We start from the raw sequence: 21051 nt of genomic DNA, 5'->3' as shown, positions 1-21051 counted from the left end.
TTGTGGGCATTCACGGTAATTACAAAGATGCTCCATAGAATCAATGAAAATTGACAGGACAAGACAGACAAACCACACAACAAGATGGGCAAACAACCAATGTGCAAAATACAAACTGTGTAAATACAAAAATAAATAAATAAATAAAATGATAACGACTAATAAATATCAAGAACATGAGGTGAAGGATCCTTGAATGTGAGTCCATAGGTTGTGGTAACAGGTTAGTGTTGGGGAGAGTGAAGTTATCCTCTCTGGTTCAGGAGCCTGATGGTTGAGGGGTCATTACTGTTCCTGACCTGGTGGTGTGAGCCCTGAGGCTCCTGTACCTCCGTAGTGATGGCAGCAATGAGAAGAGGACATGGCCTAGGTGGTGGGGGTCATTGGAGAGGGTCCAGAGGTTCACAAGGATGATTCCAGGAATTAAGGGGTTAACATATAAGGAGCATTTGGCAGCTTTGGGCCTTTACTCACGTGAATTTAGAAGAATGCAGGGGGTTTTTATCGAAACCAACCAAATGTTGAAAGGACAAGATATGGTGAATGTGGAGAGGATGTTTCCTATGATGGGGGTATCCAGAACCAGGGGGCACAGCCTCAAAATTGAGGGGCAACCCTTCATAACAGAGGTAAGGAGGAATTTTTTTAGCCACAGAGTTGTAAATCTACAGAATGCTCTGCCGTAGACTGCGGTGGAGGCCAAGTCCATGCGTATATTTAAGGCAGAATTTGATCTTTTCCTGATCAGTCAGGGCATCAAAGGATATGGCAAGAAGGCAGGTGTATGGGGTTGAGTGGGATCCGGGATCAGTCATGATAGAATGGTGGAGCAGACTTGAAGGGATGAATGGCCTAATTCTGCTCCTACATCTTATGGCCTTGTGACAGATGCTGCTTTCCTGCGACAACACTCCGTGTAGATGTGCTCGCTGGTGGGGAGGGCGTTACCCACAACGGACTGGACTGTATCCACTACTTGTTTAGGCTTTTCCTTCCAAGGACATTGGTGCTTTCATAACAGGCTGTGATACAGGAACCGAGCCAGCAAAAGTGCACAGCAGGATCCCAGAAACAGATCTTTGCTGCGGAATAAAATTTGGCCATAAAGCAGCAGGTGAAATCAGGGAACGGTGGAAAAACTCAGCAGGTCAGGCAGAGTCACACACAGAGTAAGCTCTTCATGTTGCTGAGCAAAAGGTTAAAGATCTTAAAGGTTAGTTTTATTTGTCACATGTACTTTGAAACAAGCAGTGAAAGGCACCTTTTGCGTCAAAGGCCAACTGTCCGTGTATTGCTGGGACAGCCATGAGTGTCGCCATGCTTCTGGCACCAACTTACTCGCTGTGACCTTTGGAAGGAAACTGGAGCACCCAGATGAAACTCATGCAGTTATAGGAATTGTATGGTCATGGAGAGAATGCACAAAATCCTTACCAACGGCAGTGGGAATTGAACCTGTGTGTAAGACAGTGTAAAACATTACTCTAGCCATTACGTTACTGCACTGCCCCTCTGGTTTATAAATTTTTGTTTGTTCCAAAGATATCCAGTACCCATGTCTTGTTTGTGGTTCAGCACCTACAGCTGTTTGCTATCGTCCCTGGTAGATACCCTGCTTCTCTCCCATACAGACTTGGGATCTTCTAGATGGAAGGTTACACGTCTATAGTGGCTCTTCTATCTTGCACCACCGTTGAGCGGTAGCCTGGATCTCGGCACTCCGTACTCTGGCAGCTAATTGTACTGTTGAAGGAATGGCCTTGTTTAATGCTTCTGCTGGTATGGTTACTCACTGTGTGACGTGCAACTTTGAGATGAAAAATATGCCCCAAGTTATCCAAATTATGTTTGACTAATGACCAAGGTGCTGAAGTTCGCCACAATTACACACTACCTGAATGTAAAATATTGCATTGTAATAAAAATAAGGCAAAATGATTAATGTGAAAAAATATTCGTATTGGAGCAGTATTTAAACATGTTGTGGAAGTTGAGGGTATGGGGTGTGCCTGTAGCTCCCTCTGATGGCCACAGTCGGGACTGCAAGCAGAGTGGACGCCGGGTTTAATTCCTGGGCCCAGTTCCAGTGATTAATTTCAACCACCTCCATCCGCTGGTGACCGCTGTAAGCACAAAAGAATTCTTCTGCAATTCTTTTGTACATCCCATAGCACTTAACAAACTTACCACAACACAGTGGCCAATGAGTACTTAAGTTTTGATAATTTGCTCAGGACCTTGGTGGCATTGGATCAGATAATTTTTATAAAAACCCAAACACTTAGAATCATAGTAATAATAGAACTACAGCAAAGAAACAGGCTCTGAGGCCCATCTAGTCAGTACCAAATGATTTAAACTGCCTTGTTCCATCGACTTACACCTGGACCATACCCCTCCCATCCAATCTTCTTTCCAAAGTCCTATCCAAACTTCTCTTAAGCAGTGAAATCGAAACCACATCCACCACATACACTGGCAATTCATTTCACATTCTCACCAGCCTCTGAGTGAAAATGTTTTCCCTCATTAAACACTTCACCTTTCACCCTTAACCTATGCCCTCTAGTTGTCGTATCAGCCAATATCCGTGTAAGCGGAACAAGTGCTACACATGCCCTTACACTTCCTCCCTTACCACCATTCAGGGCCCCAAGCAGTCCTTCCAGCTGAGGCAAAACTTCACCTGTGAGTCGACTGGGGTGATATACTGCGTCCGGTACTCCCAATGTGGCCTTTTATATATTGGTGAGACCCGACGCAGACTGGGAGACCGCTTTGCTGAACATCTACGCTCTGTCAGCCAGTGAAAGCAGGATCTCCCAGTGGCCACACATTTTAATTCCACATCCCATTCCCATTCTGACATGTCTATCCACGGCCTCAGCTACTGTAAAGATGAAGCCACACTCAGGTTGGAGGAACAACAACTTATATTCCATCTGGGTAGCCTCCAACCTGATGGCATGAACATCGACTTCTCTAACTTCCGCTAAGGCCCCACCTCCCCCTTGTACCCCATCTGTTACTTATTTTTATGCACACATTCTTTCTCTCACTCTCCTTTTTCTCCCTCTGTCCCTCTGAATATACCTCTCGCCCATCCTCTGGGTCCTCCCCCCCCTTGTCTTTCTTCCCGGACCTCCTGTCCCATGATCCTCTCGTATCCCCTTTTGCCGATCACCTGTCCAGCTCTCGGCTCTATCCCTCCCCCTCCTGTCTTCTCCTATCATTTTGGATCTCCCCCTCCCCCTCCAACTTTCAAATCCCTTACTCACTCTTCCTTCAGTTAGTCCTGACGAAGGATCTTGGCCTGAAACGTCGACTGTACCTCTTCCTAGAGATGCTGCCTGGCCTGCTGCATTCACCAGCAACTTTGATGTGTGTTGCTTGAATTTCCAGCATCTGCAGAATTCCTGTTGTTATCAGTGGAAGAAGCCTACTTGCATTTGCCCTATCTGTACCGCTCATAATTTTGTATACCTCTATCAAATCTCCCCTCAATATTCTACATTCTAGGGTATAAAGTTCTAACCTATTCAATCTTTCCTTATAACTCAGGTCTTCCAGTCCCTGCAACATCCTTGTAAATTTTCTCTGTACTCTTTCAATCTTATTGATATCTGTAGGTAGGTGACCAAAACTGCACACAATACTCTAACTTAGGCCTCACTAACGTCTTATACAACTTCAACATAATATCCTAACTTCTCCGCTCAATCTATGAAGGCCAATGTGCCAAACATTTTCTTTATGACCCTATCTGTGACGCCACTTTCAATGAATTATAGACCTGTATTCCCAAATCACTTTGTTCTACCACACTCCTCAGTGCCCTGCCACTCACTGTAAAGGTCATACATGGTTGGTCCTCCCAAAGTGTAACCTCACACTTGCCTGCTTTAAATTCCATCTGCCATTTTCAGCCCGTTTTCCCACCTTGTCCAGATCCCACTGCAAGCTTTGACAGTCTTTTTCGCTGTCCACTAAACCTCCAATCTTGGTGTCATCTGCAAATTTGCTGTTTCAGTTAACCACGTTATCATCCAGATCACTGATATAAATCAAAGGACCCAGCACCGATCCCTATGGCACACCACTAGTCACAGGCATCCGGTCAGAGGCAACCATCTACTACAACTCTCTGGCTTCTCCCACAAAGCCAATGTCTAATCCAATTTTCTACCTCATCTTGAATGCCAAGCAACAGAACCTTCTTGACCAACCTCCCATGTAGGGCCTTGTCAAATGCCTTCCCCAAGGCATGTAGACAACATCCACTGCCTTGCCTTCATCCACTTTCATGTAACTTCCTTGAAAAATTCTGTAAGTTTGGTTAGTCGTGACCTACCACGCACAAAGCCATGTTGAACACCCCTAATCAGTCCCTGTCTATCCAAATACTCATATATCCAGTCCCTTAGAATACCTTCCAGTAACTTTCACACTACTGACATCAGGCTCACCAGCCCATAAGTTCCTTATTTATTCCTGCAGCCTTTCTTAAACAGTGAAACAACATTAGCTATCTTCCAATCCTCTGGTACCCCCACCTGTTGCTAAGGATTATATAAATATCTCTGATAGAGCCCCTGCAACTTCTGCACTTGCCTCACACAAGTTCTGAGGGAAACACCTTGTCAGACCCTGGAGATTTGTCCACCCAAATTTACCACAAGACAGCAAACACTTCCTCCTCTGTAATCTGTACAGGGTCTATGACCTCGCTGCTGCATTGCCTCACTTCTGCAGACTCTGTGTCCATTTCTTGAGTAAATACAGATGCAAAAAAAAAATCCATTTAAGATCTCCTCCATTTCTTTCAACTCCACACTGCTGGCGGATCATCAGCTTGGTAAAAGACATACTTTGGTCTGCCAGCACATCGAGATGTCCAATGGTGAATGCTGACCACTGGTACATTCCAGACTGCAGGAGGGCGTGCTGAGGGACGCACTGTGCAGCCACTGCAAGGGCTCAGCAGGGAAGGACTACAGTGTAGGGTTCTGCTACTGGACACGGAGGGGCTGGGCTGGATGAGGAAGCCCCTCAGTTACTGCACCAGCGCATCATTCCGGGGGCCACATGACTGGCAACAGTTCTATTGTTTTTTTAAGGAATGTAATTGGAACACTCTGAGGCCCTCAAAGTTGGTCGGGGTCAAGCATGGATGTTGTGGCCCGGCTGGCTATGTGATATGCAAGCCAAGGCAGTATGATACGGGAGCAAGCTGTTGCCCGTGTAGCAGCTCCCCCATCCCCTCTCCATGCCACTGATGATTCCAAAGGAATGGCAGTGATCGATACAGTTCGGCACCAGCAGCAGCACAGGAATTGCCAATCAGCATTAAACTCAATTTAGAGTCTCTCGATCCTTGGAGTTCACTCCTAAAGCCTTCCTTATGAGCGAGCATAGCCATAGACGGCAGAGGTTTGCGATTAGAGTTTTCCTTCTCCTGGATGAGCTGCCAACCATGGCTGACAGAATTTAACACTACTTAACACTCTCTATAAAAGTAAGATGAAAAGGTGTTGTAAGGTTTCTTCTTGTATTTTTTATTATGAATAAAATGTATTTTGGCAAAAAAATGTTTCAAGTCAGGCAAGCAATTGCACAATCCGTCCATCTCAGAAGAGGACAGATCTCAAACTGTTTCTCTGACAGAGCAGCACTCCCTCGGCCCCACCCTGAGCCTAAAGCAGGGGGGCTCAAACCCCCACCCTGGGAACAGCCCCAAGTCAGAGATCTTGAAGGTTGAAAGGTTCAACATTCCAGTTAAGGCATGGCGCACACATCCTGTTCCAACTCACACTCAAGGATTTACTGAGAGCACTTTTCCCCCTTTGCAACCATTTTGAAAGTCAAGGCCTGCCTTCTGACTGAAGATTTCATCGGCACTCTGAAGTTCAGAAGAATGAGAGGTATTCTTACTGAACTGGACGATTCTCAGTGTTGTGAGGATGTTTCCCAATACAGGAACCAGGAAAACCCCAGGATAATGGAGATGCTCTTCTATCCCTTTAAAATGGAGGTTGGTTAGAATTTCTTAAACAAAGAACAGAGCAGTACTGCACGGGCATGGGCCCTTCAGTCTGTAATGACTGTGCTGGTGGTGATGCCAATTTAAACTGCGTATGATAAATGGTCTTGGCCCAACACGATGACTTTTCACTCTTTCCCACACGTTGCCTGACTTACTGAATTCCTCCAGCATTTTGTGAGTATTGCATAATCTGCAGATAGTGTTAAACTGCTCATCTGTCCACACGTGCTCTATATCCCTCCATTCCTGTTCATGTGCCTATCTGAATGCTTCATCTACATTACTGTTGTATCTACTTCACCACCTTCCCCAGCAGTGTTGGTGATACCACTCTCTATGCAAAGAAATATACTGCCTTAAATCTCCTTCGAGCTTCCCCCTCACCTTTTAATCTCTGCCCTCTGGTATTTGATATTTCTTAGAAAAAGACAATCTAGTCTATCTACGCCCCTCATACTTTTATAAAACTCTTTGAGACTCCAGAGAAAATAATCCAAGTCTGTCCAACCTCTCCTTATAGATAATGCTCCCAAATACAGGCTGCCTTCTCCGAAATCTTCACACCCACCGTTGGTCTGTCCGCCACAAAAGGTGGGCTTTCCCAGTGGCCGACCATTTGAATTCCACTAGTCATTCCCATTCTGACATGTCAGTCCACAGCCACTCTCAGTTTGTAGGAGCAACACTTCAATTCTGTCTTGGTAGCCTTCACCAGATGGCATGAACACCAATTTCTCTAACTTCCTGTAATTTCTCTCTCCTCCCCTTCTTTTTCCCATTCCCTGTTCTAGCTCCCCCTCACTCATTCTCTTCTCCTCACCCGCCCATCACATCTTTCAGGTGCCCCTCCTTCCCTTTCTCCCATGGTCCACTCTCCTCTCTTATCAGATTCCTTCTTCTTCAGCCCTTTACACTTTCCATCTGTCACTTTCCAGCTTCTCACTTCATCCCAACTCCCTCCTCCCCAGCCACTCAACTATCACCTTCCTGCTTGTACCCCTCTGCCTCCCCCTTGTTATTCTGGCTTCTGCCCTCTTCCTTTCCAGTCCTGATGAAGGGTCTATCAGGCTGAACCATTGATTCTTTATTCCCCTCCATAGACGCTGCCTGATCTGCTGAGTTCCTCTGGCATTTTGCATGCTTGTTACACCCTTCCTATAATGTGCCAACTAGGACTGCACACAACACTCCAAATGTGACCTAACAAATGCTTTACATGGCTGCAACATGTTCCTCAGTTTATATGTCTGAGGATACGTCAAGTCTAAAAATCTAAAAGCAAATAAAAAGCTAAAGTGTTAAAAGAACTCAATAGATTTAGCAGCAACTGGGGAGACAAGGGGACAGTCAGTGTTTCAGGCAAGATGTCCTGAATTTCAGATGATGATGAGTGGGCACACAGGAGCAAGATATATCAGCTGGTTGAGTGATGTTGCAGCAACAAGCTTAAACTTAATGTCAGTAAAACCAAATAACTGATTGAGGACATCAGAAAGGGCAGGAGGAAAGAACACGCACCAGTCCTCATATAGGGATTAGAAGTGGAAAGGTGAACTTCAAGTTCCTGGGAGTCAGCATCTCCGAGGATCTATCCTCGGCCCAACATACTGATGCAGTTACAAAGAAGGAAGAGCAGTGGCTATATTTCATTTGGAGTTTGAGGAGATTTTGAAGACACTCAGGAATGTCTACATATGTGTCAGGGAGAGCATTCTAACTGGCTGCATCACCATCTGGTACGGGGAGTGGGCGGGGGGGGGGTGCTACTGCACAGGATCAAAACAAGCTGCACAATATTGTAAACTCAGTCAGCTCTATCATGGGCACAAGCCTCTGTAGCACCCAGAACATCTCCAAGGAACGATACCTCAAAAAGGCAGCACCAATCATTAATGGCCCCATCACCTAGGACATGCCCTCTTCTCACTGCTACCATCAGGAAGGAGGTACAGCAGCCCGAAGGCACAAACTCGATGATTCTTCCACACACACGCGCGCGCGCACACACACACACACACACCGGCACGCTCACTGTAATTCAGAGATTTTATTATGTATTGCAATGTGCTGCTACTGCAAAAACAACAAATTTCACGACATGTGCTGGTGATATTAAACATCTGTTCTCTCTTGTGTCTCCATACAAACCAACAACCAGGAAATCAAGGGTCATGGAGAACAGATAGGAAAATAGAATTGGGGTCAAGATCAGATGAGCTTTGATCTCACTGAATGGAGCAGGGGCCAAATGGCCTCCCCAAGATCCAAGCTAAGATTGGTGGGGGGGGGGGGGGTGAATCCTTTTTAAGGGAATCAGATGATTCTTTTTATGGGAATTCTTTTTGGGATGTTTGATATTTCTATTTTATTTACTTATTTTTATTGAGATAAAGCAATCCCCCAGTTTAATTCTAGCCTAATCATGGGACAATTTATAATGACAAATTAACCTATCAACCCATACGTACCGTAGGGTACTTTGTCTCCCTGTACATACCGTACCCATACGTTTTTAGACCGTGGCAGAAAACACAGGTGGTCACAGGGAGAACGTACAAACTCGGTATAGGCAGTGGTGGGAATTGAACCCAGGGTCGCCTGCACTATAAAGCATTGTGCTAACCACTATGCTATCGTATCAAGTACGTCAAGGTTCATGAGGTAAACCAGTGCATGATGGACATTGCTTAAACAGATGTAGAACTTAGGGAGATTCAGGAGACCATGTACACAATGATTTTATTTTTGCATACAGATTTTATTTAACTTAAATCTTGTACTGTAACTACTAGAAAAAAAGCCAAGTAAGAAGAACCTAGAATTGCTTTAGCTTTAGCCGGTCAAAATAGACAAGTTTTTTTTTCCTCTCGAATGAAAAGATTCCATAATATATCGAAATAACAGGAGGAAATTCTTACAACAGAATATACAAAACATTTGAATTTTTCTTAAACCAATGAATCAAATCTCCATATAAACACAGGAATCGTATGAATCATTTACACGCAGTAAGTCTTTTATTTAATAAATTGGCCATCTTCACTGCTTCATTATTTTAAAAAAAAATGAATTTAATAAGCAAGGTGGGTGGGGGAAGGGACAGCCAATCTTGCACTACGTCACCTAGTGTTCTCTTTCCCCTGCCAGAGGTAGATCTCTGATCTATTAGTGTCCACAATAAACTGCACAATGACTCTATGAGGGAGGAGGGTATGGACACCAGACTGTAGATATAGAGCAGGATCAGGGACATTTCTCTGCCTCTCCCAATGACTCGAGAATGGGCCAGAATCTGAAAGATCAGCTGCGCCCCAATGATAGCCTCCAGATGACTGAATTTAACTGCTCTTTTGGAACTGGTTGTGCAGTAAATAAGTGCCTTTTATCAGGACATTTAACTTAAAACAGAGACAACAGCTTATAGCAACTCATTCTTAGCCATTTCTGTATGCCAACCATTCCTGGTCCAGACACACTTCATTTATGATTCCCTCTGCATTCCCATAAAGGTGCACGAAGATACTTCTGGGGGTGGGGGGGGGGGGTGGGATGGGATAGGGGAATCCTTCCTCACTTAATTCAAGAACAGATTTGTGTAGCAACAAAAAGTTCCCCAGAACACATTAGCAATCAAAGGTCACGAGACTACCTTGACTAAACCAGGTCCCATTCTTGCCTTTTCTTGGTAAGGAGCTCTCTCTGCTATACAACCTCAACACTCATTGTCCCAAAGCATCCACTGAACGTCCAAAGCCCAAAGTGGTCCTGCACACGTTCCTATGTTCTTCTCGGAAGATTGGGAATGGATGGCAGCCAGTCAACATCTACAGCCAGAACTCTGCAAGCTCCCATCGAGAATTCCCTCTCCCCCTCCTCCACAATTTTCTGGAAGGGAAACTGCCTGCAGTTTGTACACTGAGGAACAAGTTCACTTGCAATTTGGAAACAGCAACAAAGAGCCAATATGGTGCGATCGTCCCGTGACCACTGCAGAAAAGCTAACCTCCTCCCAGACCTGTCACCTCACACTCTCCCAGCTCTCACTAGTGGAGTGGGGGAGGAAGGAGGTCGACGCAGGTAACCGGGTTCCTTAGCAACTGGACAACTGTCGCATGCACCGCTCTGTGACTGGCTAGCCTTGAGGTTTTGGGCAACTGGCCAGGAGTTGGGATGTGGGTTAGTTGGGAATCCGTGCCTCTACGTCTGAAGCTGCAGACAAAAGAAAGGAGAAGCCTGAAGGATCCACTCAGGACCTAACACTTGATTATTCAATGTGGGTCATCACAAGCTTAATTATTAGAAGCATACGGATGACCCCCACAAAACTGTAGTTTCTGCATGAACTCCTCCCAAGTCACTCCTGAAGATCCTGAGATGGGGAAGCTCCAGGATCCTCGGTTCCATCGACTGTCTACACTCACAACAATGGGACAGCACCAACGTGTGTCACCACTGATTTGGTCTCCCTGGCCTCCCCTATTTTAACCCAGGGGAGCAAACAGACAAGTGGTCCCTCTCACCAGCTGAATGAGGTGAAGGGTCCAGGCAGGCCAGTCAGATGCCTGGCACTGTGGTCTCGCACTCCCGGCCATTCACAATGCCAAAGGCACAGTAATGAAGTCAGGAGGGCCTGCTTTGCTCCATGTTTTAGCAGATCAGAGAATGTTGTTTCACCTAACACCGCAACAGGTCCCCAATTGGCTAAAATGAATGAAAAAAGCAGACCCATTTTGTCCATTACTGGGACAGGCCGAAGTCATCCAATCTATTCTCATTGCTACAGCTTAATGTTGAAAACTAGGCTGTCCAGTAGCCCCAGGCACAAGGCACTAGAGTCCTACTCTATGGGGTATTGAGATCATGTGTTGGCAAGCAGACCGCTGTCAGACACCCTTGCCAGGCTGCAAGGGTTCACACCACAGAATTGTCCGCGTGTGGACTACTTCAGAATGATGGGGACTTGAAGTAATTCCAGAAGCCAGCCAGTCAGGGGAAGTGCTTGCATTATCATCTGCAGTGCAGATGGCCTCTTTGCTTAGACTGAGAGTGATCAGTCCAGGACCAGGGAAGGCAGGAGGCAAGGACAGAATCGCTGATGTTGCTTCAGGGACCAACAACAGCCCTGAACAAGTGCCGTAACCACAGCCCCTAGAGCTCATTCTTGCACCACAATAACCATCAGATCCACCATCGTGGCTACATTTTTCTTAAACACAAAGCTTAAACTATAGGACACTATTAGTAACATTTTTGGCCTTAATGTATTGGTTTTCTCAACCATGCTGGTAATTACCTTGAGGTATCTCTTTTGATTGGGCTATCTGATTTTAAGATATCTTCATGACAAAAATGAACAAAAACCCTCCATGTTACCATCCATGATTTTCTCCAACCTCAGCTACTTTACATAGGTGTTCTCAGAAACCAGGAAGAGTGGCTGGATGAACTGTTGAAGTTGTAACCCGTGCAGTGGCCTCGGATTGTGTGTGGGGAGGGGTGGGTGGGTGGGTCTACCCAGTCTGAGGGAGGTACATTTCCTGTCAGCCATGCCAGGTCAAGGTGCAGACGGGAACCCTGTGCTCCCTCATTACAGAGTGCAAATGCATTGTTGGTCAGCATTTGCACATTTGGTCTGGTTTCCAACTCAGATGGGGGGGGGGGTAAAATATCCCCGACCTTCTACGTATTTTTTGGAGACGTTGAGCTTGTGTGCCAGGGAGTCCTATGCCTTCTGCTCTCTGCCACACATCCCCAGAGTCCTGCCCTCCTCCTCTTACCCACTTCACTCTGATCTCTCTGTGGCAGGGCCCACCTCCCAGGAACATCCTCTATCCACCTCGGTGGCAGGTGACCCTTCCAGTTTCTCAGGGAGCTAATACGGTGGCCACTTCACCTGGGATTTGGATCAGGGTGATGCACTGTCAAAATGGGAGACGTGCATATCGAGCTACCCGGTGTGTTTGACTTTGTCCTCTCTCCTCAGTTTGGGTAGCAGAACTTCCCAAGGGCCCCTCATTGCTTGAGAACGTTGTTGGCCATTCCCAACTGTGTGGACATCACATTCTTGTTCCAACGCAATGCGTTAAGCGTCAAGGGGCTGAGTGGGGATCATTTAACCCTCAGTATAAGGGTCTAATCTGAGGGGGCATGATCTGAAGGCTGGAGACTGGATGGAAACATTTCCCACATCACCCCAACATACAGCACTAACGAGCAGGGAAAGACCCTCCAATTGCAGGCGGAAGTGAAGGAATCTGGGAGCCAGATGCCTGCCCATTCACGCTCAGACACTGACCCTGCTCCCCATTACTTCCATCGCTTAGAGCGTCCTTATTGCATGTGCTTCAAATTCAGTTAGTGCCAGATGGACATTTGCTCTCTCAACTTGGGAGTGTCATCTTACAAAAATTGGGACGTCCAAGCAGTCTACCAGCCAGCACACAATTTCCTTGGGAATGTTACCATGGATACTGTTAATTCTCAGCCTAGCTACGGATGTTCTGGGGCACTGAAACCACCAGCCGAGGATGGTGGGGGAGGTGGTTGAGAGCTGATGCAAGGAGGAAGGATTGTCTGACCAACTGGAATGGACTAGACAGATGAAGGGTACAGTCTGAGGTAACACTTCATTCCAGACAGGGGTCCCTGTTTGAAATATAGAAGTCCAATCTAATTCTGGATTGCACAAGTTAACCTCACTTCAATCAGAGTTTGCTAATCCCTAAATATGAACATTGGACAACTTGAGTAGCCAATAAGATAGAATTCAGTCCCTTTAAACAACCTGGACCATACCAACAAAGACACATACCCATTTTCTAACTCACACAAGTTCGTGTCAAAATGAAGTGCTCTACAGAATTGCTAAGATGGCCACAGTGTTGTTAGTGATTTTTTTAAAAAAATCTCTCTCTAATAAAGATTTCAACTATTGACGATATTTGTAAATCAGACATTCGTTACCAGCTGTAATCTGAGGGTTTGCGGTTGTGGTGATCAACATGTGCGAATGTGAAGGGAAGGTTGCTAGTTCAGGAGGTCACCAGTAACAAACCGCCCCAGCGGCGTGAAGGGACTTAACCTTTCCCTTCCCAGTTTGACATTGAACCCCAAAAGCCAAGAGCTCTACGACCCTAATGAAACACAAAACGGAGGGGCATTCACCTCCCTTGCCCTGGGGAGGGGCAATCCTCTCTCAGATGGGCTTTCAAGAGGACAAATATTTGGGGCAACTGCTTGCCCTTCCCCTGTTCAGCGAGGAGTGCAGGCGAGGCAAGCAGGGAGCTGGCGAAAGGGGTCGCCACACACTCACACACTCTGGCCCTGCCCCATTCACACAAGCTGTGAGAACCAAGCCAAGTCGTGACAGCACTGAATGTGCTTGTAGCTCAGCCTTTAGGGAACAACCAAACTACTCAGGCAGCCCTGGTAACTGAGGGAAGGAACATTAATTGGGCAAGGCATGTCCACAGAGGGCCATGTCAAATGCAATACTTTGGAAGTACTGGAATTACTTCTGCTGTTTAAGCCACGTGACCTATCAGGGAAACAGTTCTAGCTCCAGGGAAGGGGACAGAACTACAAGAGCCCTTAACAAGGATTGCTCTGGACACCAGCCTCTGCGCCTCCTCTCACGGTTGCCCTACTGTACATTATTGCTCCCGTACTTGTTATTGTAGTATTTGAGTTCTGTTTCACCCCTCCCTCTCTTCCCAGTACTGCATACCTGGCAACTAGGTGTAGCTCTAAAGACAAAGTTTAACACTCTGCCTTGGATACTTGTCCGAATCACCCCAACGGGTTCTCTCACTCTGCAGCTTTTACACAGAGAATCCAATGGTCTTCTTGGACACCCACGACACCTTTGGCCCTGGATTGATGCTTCCTCCTGAATATGGGCAACGTGACCCAAGCCCCGTGAAAGATACCCTCACCCCACCCCCACTATTCCAAACTCAGCAGCCAGGGTGGTGTCCGTCCATCTCCCACTCCCCGCTGGATTGCCCCCTTTGTGCTGAAGTTCCTAGCTACGGCCAAGCATCTGGCTGGAGTATTTCTGACTCCCATGCTTGGAAGTTGTGGCTCTCCGCTGTGTCCGGTGCGAGGGAAGAGGTGACGTGCTTTAATTTGAGACACTCCCCTCTTGACTCACAAATACAGGCAGCTGAACACCAGTTGTTCTGGCTGGTGGGAGGCTCGAGGGGAACTGACCAAATATCAAGGAGTTTACAACAGCCAGCCCAACCCAGAATTGGGGGGTCTTCCATCCTCTGGTACGCCTGTGGGCCACCAGTCCAGCAGGCCTAGCCCCTGCCCAAAGGCTAAAGGCTCCCCCAACCCCTCAGAACAGTAACACTTGGAAAAGATACCCTCAGTAACTGCGGAGATCAGACGGGGTGGAGTGAGGGAATCAGGTGGGGTGGGTGAGGGAAATCAGATGGAGTGGGTGAGGGAAATCAGATGGAGTGGGTGAGGTGATCAGGTGGGGTGGGTGATGGAATCAGGTGGGGTGGGTGATGGGATCAGGTGGGGTGGGTGAGGGAAATCAGATGGAGTGGGTGGGGGGATCAGGTGGGGTGGGTGAGGGAAATCAGGTGGGGTGGGTGATGGGATCAGGTGGGGTGGGTGAGGGAAACCAGATGGAGTGGGTGTGGGGATCAGGTGATCAGGTGGGGTGGGTGAGGTGATCAGGTGGGGTGGGTGAGGGAAATCAGGTGGGGTGGGTGAGGTGATCAGGTGGGGTGGGTGATGGAATCAGGTGGGGTGGGTGAGGTGATCAGGTGGGGTGGGTGGGGGAAACCAGATGGAGTGGGTGTGGGGATCAGGTGGGGTGGGTGAGGGAACCATTTAGGGTCCTTCCTTTGGTAGTGTGTGGCGACGTGAAAGGCTGGGCCAGTTAAGTCGATGGCTTCAGCCTCACTCTGTGCTGAACCCAGCCAATGGCTTTGAACTTCCTGTAGGGGTGAGGCAGTTTCACTAGGTGCTGGGGACGTTTAGTGGTGTCAGGTGGGAGAGACACCACTGCCTGGGGGGTAGGGGTAACTGGCACATTTCCCAAACTCTGGGGCATCTTGGCCTTTGCTGCTTGGCCACACAACCTCTGCTTCACATCAGCCAGCTTCAGACTAACTGCCAGCTCATCGCGTACTCCTGCCACACAAAATGCCAGCCATGACTCCATTATAAAACCCAACTCAGCCACCCTGCCCGGTGTTAACCTCCACTGAATTTGCCCAGTGAGGGTGTTCGACAGTAGATCAATAACATTTCTGATGCCGTGATAGGGAGGTCAGCCTGTCTAATCCTCCACAGAGAAACGAGGCCGACTCACCCACCTGAGGCAGGTAGCCTGCCAGCGCAGTACTGTCGGACATGAGAATAGAACGGGCATGGCCATTCTGGAGAGGCGGGGGCACCTAGCTGCTGCCTGAGAGAGGGTCGGGACACCGAAGGGTGCAAGCTGAACGAAAAAAAGATGTCCAGAGGATTGACACTCCCTCACACGGGAAGAAAAACCAGTATGAAAATATGACGTGGTGGAGGAGTTGCCACGGATACCTGCACTGGTCGACACGGCAACACATCCATGGAAGATGTGATGGGTCTGGCCATCCTCAAATTTGTACGGATTAATTTGGCATGTGTTCACCTTCCTCACCGAGTGGGTGACCTCTGTAAAAACCAGCAACCAGCCCTTCTCCAAAGACGTCTGTAGTGTGATGTGGTTTGTGAATTACTGAGGTTTTCCGGATACTGTACTGTCTCTCAGATTGCTGAATGCGAGATGTATTTTATATATAATATATATAAAAAATAAGAGGTAGATAAACATTTAAAAACATCAACAAAAAAAACTGTCCCCCTGTCAGGTAACATTTAAAATACAACTCTTCAATCAGTAATGATTTGAATTCAGGTCATTTTACAGTGATTTTAACTGATATTACAAAATAAATTAAAAAAAAATCCTACATAGATTACCTTTTAATTAACAGAATTGTGAAAATAATGCATTGGGACAGCAGCAAACAGGAAGCAAGAACTAATCTAGCAAAGGAATAAAGCAAAAAAAAACTCACTATAAACTTTAAAGTTACATCTGGTCACAAATTTCAGTCGTTATTTATTTGTATATATTTCTCTGCTCCTGTATTTAAGTTAACTGCCTTCCAGTCCAGGTGGAGAATATCCTTTCAATGAAAGGCTCCTTGGAATTGTTTCTGCCAGCACTAGGGCAAAACAGGGTGCTAACCAGCCGCACAAACAGGTGCTGTCTCCAGAAGCCCTGAGTCAGCACCTTTCACACTTGGCGGGGGTACAAAGCGAGTGCCTCTCCACATCCTGCTGAGAGAGGGGACACTGTGGGGCAAGTCACAATGGGATATAAAGTAGGAGATGCCACATTGTTTCCTCCCACCGACCCACACCTATTAGTTGCGTTGTCTCAACGCCCAAAGCCTTGTGGTGGGACCTTGCGGTGGGAAGCCATGTCTGGAAAGATCAGATATCAAAATATCGGGGCGCTTCCCCTTTACAATCCAGTCAAAGAAGATTAACCGCTGGCCAAACTATGATTGTTTCTTCATACTTGAACCCTTACCTTCCCCGATGGTTGGAGTTTGCTGCCTCGTGATAGTTAAGATTTGGTGATGTCACCTGGGTGTCAAGTAACGGACTGGTTATTACCAGCGAGTTACTGAATTTGGTGAATTGATACCCTTTACTGAAAGCCACTGTTAATGATGGCCACCAAGAGATGAAAGCAATCACTATGAAATTGTACAACTCCGAAAGACAAAGGACAACTCTGCAAAACGTCAGGCCATCAGCAGAATGTGGAGTCAGTTAACAGACAACACAACTGCCATGGTCTCTGGTCTGCTCAAACCCCTTGCTGGTAATAATTAGAAAATCATAGATAAAACCCTGGACAGGAAAGAGTTAAAGATATGCAGCTGAAATTTAAAAAAAAACATTATATTTAAAGAGCTTTCAGGATATCTAACCCAGTTTGCTTTTCTTTTTAAAAAAAGTTCTGGGTTGTTTTGGTGAAGAGCAAAACAATTTTCTACTTATGAACAAAAATTAACATGGAGACACTGAGAAAGACACGTACTAGTATTAAACTGTTTGACCTGAGTATAGTTTTTATCACGCCCTGTACTGATTTAGATGGAAGTTCACAAGGAACATTTCTGCTAGGCTGTGCTGGGAAGAGAACAGTTTGTATTCATGCGCTGAGCTAAGGTGATAGGCGACAACGCAAGGAAATATCTTCCCATTTGTATTCATTCCTCTCTCAAAACAAACACAAAGGCGGCAGCTCGAGGCAGCCACGCGGTTGGAACCAATACCAAGAAGAAATAAAAGTCAATTTGAAGCACTGTACAAGGCGCTGAAGGGTTGGTTGAAGAAAAACTAAATGGAAAGGGAGGCCGGGTAAGAGGAACGAAAGGTAAAGTTGATTTCATCTCCAGAGTTAAGGAAAAAAATTATAGCAGCTTTTCTTTAAAGACAGATCGATAATAAACCATAAAAGTTATAAAAGTGACACAATGAGTATCCAAAGGTTTATGGTCAAACATAGAACTGCAAGACCCAATCACTATAATTCTACTGAGCACATCAGAGAATACTTAGCACTTAACTGCTCCTCTTTTTTGTCCTTTGCTGTCACTGGTTTCTTTAACCTTGGCCGCTCTTGTGAGAAGCCGCGCCCTTCTCCGTCCTCGTCTTACCACTTGCCTCGTGGACTGGGCCCTGCCTCACTGCACCCGTGACCTTTTAACACCTCCAAGGCTGTTCAGCCATTGCTGGCATCCAGGCTTTTGTTTCAGCGTTAAATTAATCCCAGTGTAGATTGATACGGCAGGTTGATCAGTGAGACGATGTGCGAGTGTGTGTGTGTGTGTGTGTGTGTGTGTGTGTGTGTGTGTGTGTGTGTGTGTATGTGACAATCTATCAGCACGTACGCGTGTGCACACACTCAAATTCAGTGCGTCTGTCTTTTCTGTGAAACACTTTCCTAACCCCGTTCTTTGTAAGTGTCGAAACACAATTGTCATAATAAAAACTATTCCTTTTTCTTTAAATTTTGGCAATTTCTGTCAGCAACGAGAGATGACTGAATGCAGGAGATGGCAGGGCCCACGAGACAAGTCTGTGCTGTAGCCTCTCCAGCCACAATCATCTCCAGAGTTGGTTCATTAACAGGGATACAGACACGGCCCGTGTCCATCCAGATGTGGAAAGGTGTGGTGCCAAGGATCGGAGTGAAGAGCCCAGGCAGCATTCCCACTAAGAGCTGCTCCTCCGCTGGATTTCAGATATGTTTACTATGCGGTGGGAGTCCTGGGAAAGGAGTACCTCATGCTACGAGTTCGTGCAGCCTGCTGTCGAGACCTGCTTGAGCACTGTCAAGTCTTTATTTTCTTCCCAGGAACACTGCTTGCATTTGAAATATTATTGTGGTGACTGAAACGAGTCCTCTCCACTGTGCATCAATGGCAGTTTCAGTTCTACTGAGATACAGTAATGTGTGTGTGCGTGTGTGTGTCTGTGTGTGGGTATATATGCATGCACATGTCTGTGTGTCTGTGAGTGTGCGCCCACATACATCTGCGTGCATGTGTCTATCTTCCAGTATGCTTGCCTGCCTGTCTGCATGTGTGTACATATCTGTGTGGGTGCATTTACGCATGCCAGTGCATCTATGTATGCATGTGCATATTAGTGCATGAGTATGTGTGCACACACGTGCACGCGCGTGTGTGTGTGTGTGTGACTTCCTGTATGGGGGCCTGCCTGTGCATGTATGTACACGTCTGTGTGGATGCACGTGTGCATGCAAGTGCGTATTTGTGCATGTGCAGGTGCATCTTCATGTGTATGTGTGTGTGCATGCGTGTGCGTTTGCGTGTAGGGGATCAGCAGGTTGTTGACTGGGGCAAAGGCAACACCTTCTCGTTCTTCCTGCCCCCGTTCATGTGGGTGTATGGCTGCCGCTCGTCGAAGCTGGCTCGCAGGACAATGCCGGGCCCATTCTCCACCTTGTGGCCGGAGTGTTTGTCCGTGTGCTGCAGAGTGGAGGAGGGGTCAAGGGGAACGCTCTCCATGTTCTCTGTCTCGATCTCAAACTCCTCCAAGTCACGGTTCTTGCACTCCTCGCTGTAGAAGTAGGCAACCTCTTGGAAGGACGGCTCCAGGTCGTCCTTAATGCTCTCGATAATCTCCATAAAGGAGGGCCGCATCTTGGGGTTGTACTGCCAACACAAGCGCATCAGCTCGAACCTGGAGCGGGGCAGAGAGCGGACAGTTAGGGGGTGAGGTTGTGGATACCAGCACCCACTCACTGGGAACCACAATCGTGCGAGGGTCCCAGTCCTGGCCTTCAAAGGCTGACTGTCACTGGGTGGGAGTGGGATGTGAGGAAGAGGAAAGCATGAAGGGCGGAGGGAAGAAAGGAGATGGAGGGGGTGAGAGGACGAGACAGAGGGAGGGGTAGAGGGTGAGATGGAGACCAGGAAAGGGTGGACAAACTAAAGATGCATTTGCATCAGTCTTCACTGTGGAATGTACCAGCAGTATGCTGGAAATTCAAGAGTGTCAGGGGGGCAGAAGTGAATGCAATTACTATTAATAAGGAGAAGGTGCAAGGTCTGAAGGTAGAGAAGTCACCTGGACCAGATGGTATACACCCCAGGGTTCTGAAAGAGGTAGCTGAAGAGATCGTGGAGGCATTTGTAATGATCTTTTAATAATCAATAGATTCCGGCATGGTTCCAAAAGACTGGAAAATTGCTAATGTAACTCACCTCTTCAAAAAGGCAGAGGGGCAGAAAAAAGGAAATTATAGACCTCTGTGTTTGGGAAGATGCCGGAGTTGATTTTTAAGCATGTGGTTTTGGGGTGCTTGGAGGGAAATGAAAAAGTAGGCTGTAGTCAGCCTGGTTTCCTCAAGGGAAAATCTTGCCTGACAAATCTGTTGGAATCCTTTGAGGAATTAACAATCAAGATGGAAAAGGAGAATTGGTGGATGTTGTGTACTTACATTTTCAGAAGGCTTTTGACAAGTAATGAATGACACTGCTTAACAAAATAAGAGCCCACGGTATGATAGGACAGATGCTGATATGGACAGAGCATTGGCTGATTGGCAGAAGACAAAGAGTGGGAATAAAGGGAGCTTTTTCTGGTTGGCTGCCAGTGACTAGTGGTGTTCCATCAGAGGTCAATGTTGAGACCAATTCCTTTACGTTACATGTCAATGATTTGGATGATGGAATCAATGGCTTTGTGGCCAAGTTTGTGGACAATACAAAGATAGGTGGAGGGGCAAGAAGAGCTGAGGAAGTAGAGAGGCTACAGAAGGATTTAGATTAGGAGAATGGATAAAGAAATGGCAAATAGAATACAGTGTCAGGAAGGGTATGATCATGTACTTTGGTAGAAAGAATAAAAATATAGACTATTTTCTAAACGGTGAGAAGATTCAAAAATCCAAGGTGCAAAGGGACTTGGAAGTCCTCACGCAGACTAACTAAAGGTTAATTTGCAGGTTGAGTTAATGTTAAGGAAGGTAAATGCAATGTTAGCAGTCATTTCGAGAGGACTAGATTATAAAAGCAGGGATGTAATATTGAGACTATAAAAGGCATTGGTGAGGTCTCACTTGGAGTATTGTGAGCAGTTTTAATCCACTTATCTAAGAAAGGATGTGCTGACATTGGAGAGGAGGAGGTCTATGACAATGATTCCAAGAGTTATAGGGTTATCATATGAGGAACACTTGATGGCTCTGGGCCTGTACTTGCTGGAGTTTAGAAGAACGAGGGAGGATCTTATTGAAGCCTATCGAATATTGAAAAGCCTCAGTAGAGTGAACTCGGACTGGAAGTTTCCTATGGTGGGAGAATCTAGGGTCAGAGGGCACATCCTCAGAATAAAGGGATGACCATTTAAAATGGAGATGAGGAGGAATTTCTTTAGCCAGAGAGTGGCGAATCTGT

The 21051-nt window shown here is 46.6% G+C and overlaps 1 protein-coding gene across 1 annotated transcript in view; it reads right to left on the bottom strand.

Annotated features, from left to right (window-relative positions):
- Window positions 1–8804: 8804 nt before the first annotated feature.
- igf1ra (insulin-like growth factor 1a receptor) overlaps window positions 8805–21051 on the bottom strand; it is a 316061-nt gene continuing 303814 nt past the window's right edge. Inside the window, exon 21 of the mRNA XM_063070431.1 lies at window positions 8805–19333. Coding sequence (XP_062926501.1) covers window positions 18970–19333 — 364 coding nt within the window. The 3' untranslated portion in view covers window positions 8805–18969. The remainder of the gene's footprint in view (window positions 19334–21051) is intronic.

The sequence above is a fragment of the Mobula hypostoma genome, chromosome 18 (genome assembly GCF_963921235.1).
Source record: "Mobula hypostoma chromosome 18, sMobHyp1.1, whole genome shotgun sequence".
Classification (NCBI taxonomy): domain Eukaryota; kingdom Metazoa; phylum Chordata; class Chondrichthyes; order Myliobatiformes; family Myliobatidae; genus Mobula; species Mobula hypostoma.
This window is presented reverse-complemented; position numbering and strand designations above follow the sequence as displayed.